Below are 9,641 nucleotides of genomic sequence, written 5' to 3' on the forward strand. Positions count from 1 at the left end.
TCATATTAAGTCCGGTTTATTTCGTCTGAAAACAGCAAACAGTTCGATGATAAAGGCTATGGTGGTTGCTCTTTCTTCTCCAGGCGCTGCCTTTAGTCAGTCTTTCACTCTCCGGCCGTATCTTCGTCGTCAGGCGCTAGTCTTCGTGTTCGATCTCTTTCAATTCATCTTACTTCTCGCTCTGTACTTGTTGTTGCTCGTGGGAAGAACGGAAGGGATTCACTTCTCGCTGTTTGATCTAACTGGATTGAATAATGATGAATCGTCAATAGAAGATGAGGAGATAAGCGAAGAAGACGTAGATTCAGTAGAAGCAGAGTAAGCTCAAGTTTTGGGTGGTGATGACGATGTTCATGGCATCGACTTGTTCGGTTCAGCTATCAGTGTGTGTGTGTGTGTGTGTGTGTGTGTGTATAGGATGCTGGTGGTTAGCAGCATTGTTCAAGTTGACTCAGCTTGATTTCGGTTCGGTTTCATTTCCTTCCTTTTTCAAATTTATATAAATTTCCTATTTTTAACATAGAATGAATGGACGATTACTAAAAAAAAATTAGTTTAAAACTTGCTTGGTGTGGTTGGACAGTTTGCTAGCTTTGGAATTGTATCAATCGGCTATGAAATAGAAAATTCTTACGTTCTTTCCTTTTTACTGTTTTTTAGAAACAAAAAAGAAGTTGTGTGTGTTTCCACTGTCTTCTTTGTGCTTTTGAGAGTTAGTTGTGCTTTTTCTTGGATATCATTATTTCTACTATAGTCGTCTTTGTAAATTTCTGTGAGGAAATTTCAAGGAAGTAGGTATACGGAGAAAAGCAGCAGCCAATTCAATTTTTTTTATTGCTAGTGGTTTCATCATTCCTAGTCATCATTCTGTGTTCAATGTATACAAAGTTTCTTTGTAGTTTCTTCTTCCACATTGTGATCCCTTTAAAGGTTTCTAATACTGATCGTCTTTCCATAACACTACTCCGTCGTCTTCTTCGTCTCCAACAAGAACAAAAAGGTGAGAAAATCACACAACTCGTTCTCATTCGCTTGTATATCGTGAAATGAGAACTTTCGCAGTAAATTTGAGGAGGAGAATGATCCGTTTGAGGCACTGTTTAATCTACTGGAAGAAGATTTGAATAAATGATTATATCTTCAATAGAAGATGAGGAAACAAGCGACGAAGACTTAGATGCACTAGCGTTGAAGATTGCCATGATGATGATGACAGCGTATAAGATGAAAGACCAGCTAAGCTGAAGAATTGGCAGCTTAGAAGATTGGCTTATGCATTGAAAGCTGGACGGCGGAAAGCTAGTGTAAGTTTCATTTGCTTGCCACCAAGTTCAGTGTTGAGAATAGATGTTAAACACATCGATTTTTTCTGTATTAATATTGGTAATAATGGGTTTTTATGTATTTTAACAAGTTTTGGTTTGTTTTTGGGTGCATGCAGATTCTGAAAAACACAACAGGAAACAAGAGAGGAGGCGGTGGTTCTAACGCTGAGGCAAGCCTTTGATCTCTCTGTTCTTGTTCTTGTGCTATATATGTGGATAAAGTTTACAGGGCCCTGAATTAATAAATAATCATATTGCATGGGATGTGACTTGTGAGAAGAGCTAAAATCAAAAAAATGTAGACAGAGTTCTTTGTTGGTCAGATAGATTTTCTTAATTCAAATTGTCATTTTGTTGTATGATATTGATCAATGGGTTTCCTTATGCAAATAGAACAAAGAGGGTTGCTGTTTTAGATCTCAGTGACAGGGATGAACATCCTTGCAAGTAAACTTTGCTTTCGTTTTCCAAATTTCAGGGAACTCAATTTTTGATCACTGCCTCCTTGAAAGATTGTTTGTGTTCGTACGATTCTTACATTCTTTCCTTTTTACTCGTTTCTTACAAACAAACAAACAAACAAAAAGGGTTGACCTTGTGCTTTCTGATTCTTTATTTTTATTATATTTGACAGCTGGTTGTGTATTTTCAAGGATATCTTCTTCTCCCGCTGGTTGCGCTTGTGGGACCTTTCTGTTGTTACCGTCCTTATTTTAATTTTCTGTGAGGAAAATTCAAGGTGAGTAGAGATATACAAGAGATATACAAAGAAAAGCACCGGCCAGTCCACTTTTTTATTGCTTGGAGTTTAACATTTCTAGTCAACGTTCTGTGAGTGCGCAAAAACAAAATAAAGAATCAGAAAGGTCCTACAAGCACCAGCCAGCCTGTCCACTTTCTTGTTGCTAGTAGTTTAACATGATTCCCTGTCAACGTTCTGTGTTCAATGTATACGAGGCCTCATAGGCTCATACTAATTTCTTACTCCACATAGCTCCCTTTAAACTTCTGTAATACTGATCCTCTTTGCATCACGCTAATTAATGGATTCTTCTTTTTTTCTCACCACTCTTGCTGCTGCAATAGGTCTCTTTACCGTTCTGAGAAAACTTAGATTCCATCAAGAAGATAACAGAAAAAAAGATCCTTCTTCTTCATCTCCTTCATCTTCTTTATCTCCTTCAATAGTTCCTCCACCTTCTTCTTCTCGCATCTGGACACATGATGTCTTTCCTAGCTTCCGCGGGGAAGATGTACGCAGAGATTTTCTCAGTCATATTCAGATGGAGTTCGAAAGAAAAGGAATCACTCCATTCATTGATAATGAAATCAAAAGAGGAGAATCTATCGGTCCCGAGCTCATTAGGACGATTAGAGGATCTAAAATCGCAATTATCTTGCTCTCCAGGAACTATGCCTCCTCAAAATGGTGTCTTGATGAACTGGTGGAGATTATGAAGTGCAGAGAAGAGTTGGGTCAGACTGTCATGGCTGTTTTCTACAAAGTGGATCCTTCTGATGTGAAAAATCTAACCGGAGATTTTGGGAAAGTCTTTAAAAAAACTTGTGCTGGTGAAGAAAGGGAATGCATTGAGAGATGGAGACAAGCTTTGGCAAAAGTGGCCACAATCGCTGGTTATCATTCAGACAACTGGTTAGTTCTTTTGCTTCCCACTTGCTCTATACATTTTCTAAGACAATAGAATCATATTTCTTTTTGTGTGAATATGATTATTAATGGATGCATTGAACCTCCTCTCCAATTGTTAGGGTTAATGAAGCGGCCATGATCAAAAAAATCGCCACTGATATTTCAGACGTGCTGAATAATTTCACACCATCAAATGATTTTGACTCGTTAGTTGGGATGGGAGCTCATTTAGAGAAATTGAAACCATTGTTATGCATAGGCTCAGATGAGGTGAGGATGATTGGGATTTGGGGACCTCCTGGGATTGGTAAGACCACAATCGCTAGAGTCGCATACAACCAACTGTCCAACAGTTTTCAACTGAGTGTCTATATGGATGATCTCAAAGCACACCCTACAAGACTGTGTTCCGATGACTACAGCTTAAAGTTGCAACTACAACAACAGTTTATGTCTCAAATAACAAACCATAAGGATATGGTTGTTTCTCATTTGGGAGTTGTGTCAAATAGGTTGAAGGACAAGAAAGTTCTTGTTGTTCTTGATGGCGTGGACCGGTCAATACAACTAGATGCAATGGCGAAAGAGACTTGGTGGTTTGGTCCCGGAAGTCGGATTATAATCACAACACAAGATCAGAAACTTCTTAGAGCACATGGAATTAACCATATTTACAAAGTGAATTTTCCAACAAATGATGAGGCTCTCCAAATCTTTTGTATGCATTCTTTTGGTCAAAAGTCCCCTAAAGATGGTTTTGAGGAGCTTGCTCGGGAAGTTACACAACTTGCTGGTGAACTCCCTTTGGGGCTAAGGGTTATTGGTTCCTACTTCCGGGGAATGAGTAAGCAAGAGTGGATAAATGTGCTACCAAGATTAAGGACTAGCCTTGACGCTGATATTCGAAGCATTTTGAAGTTCAGCTATGATGCTTTAGATGATGAAGATAAAGATTTATTTCTTCATATAGCCTGCTTCTTCAGCTATGAAGAGATTCACAAAGTGGAAGAATATCTTGCAAAGAAGTTCATCGACGTGAGGCAAAGACTTAACGTCTTAGCTGAAAAATCTCTCATATCTATCGACTGGGGAGTTATAAGGATGCATAGTTTGCTAGAAAAATTAGGTAGAGAAATTGTTTGCAAACAATCTGTTCATGAGCCTGGACAGCGCCAGTTTCTGTACGAATTTAGAGAGATCTGTGAATTGCTGACTGGTGATGCAACAGTAAGTGTCTTTTATTGCTTTACTCGCTGCAAAATTTAGTTAATTCGTTAACAAACAAACTCTACTTTCTTGTGTGGTTCTTTCTTTCAGGGTAGTAAAAGTGTCATAGGGATAAAGCTGGACTACTACAAAATAGAGGAAGAATTAGATGTAAGTGAGAAAGCCTTTGATGGAATGTCAAATCTCCAATTCTTACAAGTCACCAATGGTTATCGTAAAACATTGCAATTAACTCGAGGTCTAAACTATCTGTCTCATAAACTTCGACTACTACACTGGAGCCATTTTCCTATGTCCTGTTTTCCTTGCAATGTAAACTTGGAGTTCCTTGTTGAACTAATCATGATTGGCAGCAAGCTTGAGAAGTTGTGGGAAGGAACTAAAGTAAGCTGTTTTTAGTTATCTCAATTTTTGTTTCAAATCTAGTATTTCTACATTTTTTGAGTTAGAAAAACTGATCTTGTCATACCCGTTTATGAAGTTTTGTTTTGTTTAAGTGTTCTGTTTCAATATAAAAGTGTATAAAACAACCACGTTTTTTTGTAATTTGTCTGTACAGCCGCTTCGAAGTCTCAAGTGGATGGATTTGAGTGATTCTGTAAACTTGAAAGAGCTTCCTGATTTCTCAACTGCCACCAAACTTGAGAAATTGTATTTACGCAATTGCTGGAGTCTAATCAAACTCCCTCGCTTGCCTGGAAATACTATGGAGGAACTAGATATAGGTGGATGCTCGAGTCTTGTGGAGTTTCCCTCCTTTACTGGGAATGCCGTTAATCTCCTCAAATTGAATCTTGTCAGTTTCCCAAATTTGGTGGAGCTCCCTTCATATGTTGGGAATGCCACCAACCTGCAGAATTTAAATCTTAGTAACTGCTCGCATCTGGTGGAACTTCCTCTCTCGTTTGGAAACCTGCATAAGCTTCAGACACTGATATTAAAAGGATGCAATAAGCTAGAGAATTTTCCCAACAACACCACACTAGAATTTTTGAATGATTTTGATCTCGCTGGATGTTCAAGTCTTGATCTCGGTGGATTCTCGAGTATCGGAAATGTTGTCAATCTTCAGACATTGAATTTAAGTAGTCTACCACAATTGTTGGAGGTGCCTTCTTTCATTGGGAATGCCACTAATCTAGAGGACTTGATACTTAGTAATTGCTCAAATCTGGTGGAACTTCCTCTTTTCATTGGAAACCTTGAGAAGTTGAAAAGGCTGAGATTAGAAGGTTGCAGTAAGCTAGAGGTTCTTCCCACCAACATCAACTTGGAATCTTTGTTTGAACTTAATCTCAATGATTGCTCCATGTTGAAACGTTTTCCTGAGATCTCCACAAATATTAGAAATCTCTACCTCATAGGAACTGCAATAGAACAAGTGCCTCCCTCGATCAGGTCATGGCCTCGTCTTGATGAGTTGAAGATGTCATACTTTGAAAACCTCAAGGACTTCCCTCATGCTCTTGAAAGAATCACATGCATGTGCTTGACCGACACAGAGATAGAAGAGGTTCCTCCCTGGGTCAAGAAAATATCTCGTCTGAGTGTATTCGTGCTCAAGGGATGCCGAAAGTTGGTAACACTCCCAGCCATTTCGGAGTCCGTCCGTTACATGGATGCAAGTGACTGCAACTCTCTGGAGATACTAGAGTGCTCCTTTCACAATCAATACCTTACGCTCAACTTCACCAACTGCTTCAAACTGAATCAAGAAGCGAGAAACCTCATCATCCAGAATAGTTGTAGATATGCAGTCTTACCAGGTGGACAAGTGCCTCCATACTTCGCTCACCGAGCTACTGGTGGAGGTCCATTGACAATCAAGTTGAACGAAAAGCCTCTTCCAAAGTACATGATATTTAAAGCTTGCATCTTGCTGGTTAGTAAAGTTGACCATGACGGTTCCCCTGAAGAGAACTCGATGGAAGTGGATATCATATATCAAAATAGCAATAAAAAGCTGTATCCGGCTTTAGCAGAGCATCTGTACATATTCCGAGTCGAAGCGGAGGTTACTTCCAGCGAGCTTCTCTTTGAGTTCAAGCTGGGAAGCAATGATGTTTGGGAGATAGGAGAATGTGGGCTAGTCCAAGACTTGGAGATCCCTTGACGTTGATGAACACGATGAGAGCTTGAGAGGTGGTGGCCATGAAACATATAAAGTAAATGGCTCTCTGTTTTTATTTGTAGTGTATTCCTCTGTTTTCTTTTGGGGGATGTGTTGTTTTTGTCACGGGAGGAGATTGTTATCAGCTGCATCCACGAACACAAATTGGTGTCGACTTCTACAGCAGCAGCCTCAACGATTGAAACCACCAAAAACCCTCTGAAAGAGTTTTTCGAGAGAAGCCAAGAGGAACACAAACCTGTGTGTCTACGGTGTGTTTTCTTTCTCTTCTTCATTGTGCCTTTACATTCCAAAGGTAAATACAAAGCTGGCTTTTTTTAACTCCTGAAGTTTTTGTTTTGAAAAGAGTTGATGGGTGCTATGAAATGAAATGTGATCCTTTCCTCAACAAAATAAATATATCTGAAACCCAAAATGTAGGTGAGGGGATCATTGTGACGTATAAAGCATGTTGATCGAAAGAGCAATTACAGAACCAGATCCAAGAAGACCAGCCGACATGAAACGAATGGCAATACACTAATATTAATAAGTAACACTTGTTTGTTTGTACTGGTATGTTGCTTGTTACTTGAAGAAAACAAAGCCAAAAGGAGATTTAAAAAAAAAAAGCTTTAAAACAAAGAGGAAAGCAATATGAGATTCTGACATCGCTACCTATGAGCAAATCATAATCATACTTCACTTCCATGGTCTTATTAATTATGTGTTCTGGCTTCTCAAAACAAAATTTAGTTATCAGACTCATTCTTCTTACCATCACCATCACCACCTTCCCTCTCTTCCAACAACCTCCCACTCTCTTCATCCCCTTGCTGAACCTTCTTCTGAGCCTCTCTGGCCTTCAACGCCTGCAACTTCGCGTGATTATAATACGCAACTCCCAAAAACGCTACCCCGTACCCGAAAAGGTTAACAGGAGTCACAGTATCCTTAATCACAGACCACGAGAAAGCGATCAACAGCCAATCTTTAACCACGCCAGCAACATTCATAGTCAACGCCGAAGTCTTCCCCACTAGAAGAAACACAGCTAGGTTCAAAGCAAACGCACACAACGAGTTCGTCCCGAAGACGACGTAATCGAAGTGGAAGCTAGACGTGTCTCTAAGAACAGGGAGCTCCACGTAGATCCAGGGGATAAACAAGAACGCTAAGCAGCAAGGAGCCACGTAGTAAAGAGACGTTATGGGGTTAAGGTTGATGCCTTTGGAAGTTAACAAGATCTGAATCAAAACCAAACGTGTCGCTTCGAAAGCAACAGCTCCGAGCTGGAGCATCACACCGAAGACGTCGAATCTCGCTTCGCCGTAAGCTGCGATCGCGACGCCGAAGGAGATGGATATCATGTTCGTCATGGTATCGGACTTGAACGATTCTTTCTTGAGGAAGACGCCAATGGAGTAGACCGCGACGGGCATCAGAGCTTTGAGCATCTGTATGAATGATACGGAGAGGTAGATGTATGCGGAGTTGGATAACCATAAGGAGAGAGAGTACAGCGCTCCGATGGGGACGACGGATCTGAGGTAAGTCTGGCGAGACATTGACACCGGCTCGACGAGTTTGAAGACTTTGATGAGGAGGACCGCTAGGGTGGAGCAGAAGGACATGTGGATCATGGTGAGGGTGATCGGGTAAGGCCAGTTGTAGAGCTTCTTGTCGAGGATGTATTTGTTGTAGACGATGACTGTGAAGCTTAGGAAGATCCATATCGCTACGTAGCTGTAGGAGAGTATGATCTTTTTGATCACGCTGTCGCTGAGGGTGCCTCCTTTCCCCATTTGTGATGATGATGGTGACGTTGGTTCTTTGTTCGTGCGACGGGTGTGTGGCGGAGGACGGTGGTGGAGGTTGAGCAAGATGAGCAGAGAGGGGGCTTTTATAGTGTGTTTGGTTTTTTTTTGAGAGAAGTGGTCCAGTTGTGGTCTTCCATGTTGTCTCATTTATCGATTTAAAAAATATAAACGATAATTATGTGAAGATAGTAAGGAATAATTTTTTAAGTAGTAGATAATTGAGAAGGTTTTCCAAAACAAAAAAAAAATATTTTTGAAAATAGTTTTTTTTTGTAGTATAAAACAACAAAATATTGTATTTATGAAAATAGTATATAATAAATCTAGTGTTTTTTATAATTTAATAGTCATAAAATCTGTATATATTAGTTCTCTATAGTTCAGAATCCAACACATATTTTCATTTTATGAAGGATATTATTTTAATTAGATGTTTTGCCAATAAATTAGTAAACAAAAGTTTATGTTAGTTTAGTATTTTAAGTTTACCTTACATGATTGGAAAGAAAATCCCATCCTAGTTGAAAATTTATTTGATTTAATTGTTTTGTTTAGATCTGTATTCATTTTAAATAATAATTGGCTTACAAATACTTATTTAAGTCATCTTATAGAAAACAATATAGGGGATGACCCTAAATTTTGTTTTTGGTTCAGTGAACAAGATTTTTAAACATGACATGAATTATGGTTTCTAAAATTTGCCTACAGGTGTTGCCCTTTGGTCAATAAACGGGCCCACAGATCGCAGTCAAAGCCATATAGTATGGCTTCACAAAACGTCCGGAGGAAATTAGTGTTTGGGGAACGCGCGTCGAGCGTTCAGGTGTGATCCATGCGTCTCACCAAATTCTCGTGGCCCCCAATGCGCGTTTCGTGTGAATTGTGATTCAAATTTCAATGCCTTTGTCCCTTATACGTGCTCTTCACGTTAGGGCAACAACGATTCCCGTGGTCTATCTTATTTAACATACACAGATATAAAAATGGAAAACACAATTGAGACACTCAACTTGTAACTGGTAAATAAGATATCTTGTACTTCATCTTCTAATAGGTTGGTACTCAGCTTTCGAAGACTGTTATTCATCTATTATTTGATGTTTGAGACATTTTATTTATAAAAGTGTAATCAGTTGGGATAGATGTCAAAAATAATATATAGTTTTGTTGAAATATGGAGCTTTCTTGTTGTGTTTGTTATTCTTATGTTATTAATTTGCTTAATGTTCTACACTAGGATATAGGAAATGTGTTGAAGAAACTATATGGAGTTGAATAACGCCACTTACTCCATCAAACCAATTGCAATTGAAGATTATGCTTTCGTGGGTGCGGTCATACAACATCAACTTCTTCTCCTCAGGATTCAGTGGAGGTAAAAATAAAAGTTTCATAGGAGGTTTTAATTCTATATGGTATAATCACCCACCCACAAAAATCATAAACCTAACTGCATGTGAAATTACTGTGTCGTTAAATAAACTAATCCCGACTGTATTGTGATC

At 39.1% G+C, this 9,641-nt stretch overlaps 2 protein-coding genes across 4 annotated transcripts; one reads left to right on the forward strand and one right to left on the reverse strand.

Annotated features, from left to right (window-relative positions):
* The first annotated feature begins 3 nt into the window (after positions 1-3).
* Positions 4-6,891, forward strand: LOC108847885 (disease resistance protein TAO1-like). 3 transcript variants are annotated; one of them, XR_008943465.1, is made up of 6 exons: positions 4-1,304; positions 1,442-2,979; positions 3,096-4,203; positions 4,294-4,587; positions 4,763-6,629; positions 6,755-6,891. XR_008943465.1 is itself a non-coding variant. In XM_057005441.1 (5 exons), exons 2-5 carry the CDS (start codon positions 2,369-2,371, stop codon positions 6,314-6,316), a joined length of 3,567 nt encoding a protein of 1,188 aa, XP_056861421.1. In that variant the 5' UTR covers positions 4-1,304; positions 1,442-2,368; the 3' UTR covers positions 6,317-6,746. The 3 variants fall into 3 exon arrangements, 1 of the variants encoding a protein (XP_056861421.1); XR_008943466.1 differs by having other exon boundaries at positions 4,763-6,585; positions 6,755-6,884; XM_057005441.1 differs by lacking the exon at positions 6,755-6,891 and having other exon boundaries at positions 4,763-6,746.
* On the reverse strand, positions 6,835-8,264 carry LOC108847886 (probable sugar phosphate/phosphate translocator At4g32390). Its single transcript, XM_018621251.2, has one exon. The coding sequence runs from the start codon at positions 8,116-8,118 to the stop codon at positions 7,066-7,068; it is 1,053 nt and encodes a 350-aa protein (XP_018476753.1). The 5' UTR covers positions 8,119-8,264; the 3' UTR covers positions 6,835-7,065.
* Positions 8,265-9,641: the final 1,377 nt, after the last annotated feature.

This window comes from Raphanus sativus, chromosome 3 (genome assembly GCF_000801105.2).
Source record: "Raphanus sativus cultivar WK10039 chromosome 3, ASM80110v3, whole genome shotgun sequence".
NCBI lineage: Eukaryota > Viridiplantae > Streptophyta > Magnoliopsida > Brassicales > Brassicaceae > Raphanus > Raphanus sativus.

Bases quoted from the DNA above. Each gene is read 5' to 3' on its own strand.
- LOC108847885 (XM_057005441.1), top strand. From the start codon at position 2,369: ATGGATTCTTCTTTTTTTCTCACCACTCTTGCTGCTGCAATAGGTCTC. The intron at 4,204-4,293 runs GTAAGTGTCTTT...TCTTTCTTTCAG, and splicing joins TGCTGACTGGTGATGCAACA to GGTAGTAAAAGTGTCATAGG. The intron at 4,588-4,762 runs GTAAGCTGTTTT...TTGTCTGTACAG, and splicing joins AGTTGTGGGAAGGAACTAAA to CCGCTTCGAAGTCTCAAGTG.
- LOC108847886 (XM_018621251.2), bottom strand. From the start codon at position 8,118: ATGGGGAAAGGAGGCACCCTCAGCGACAGCGTGATCAAAAAGATCATA.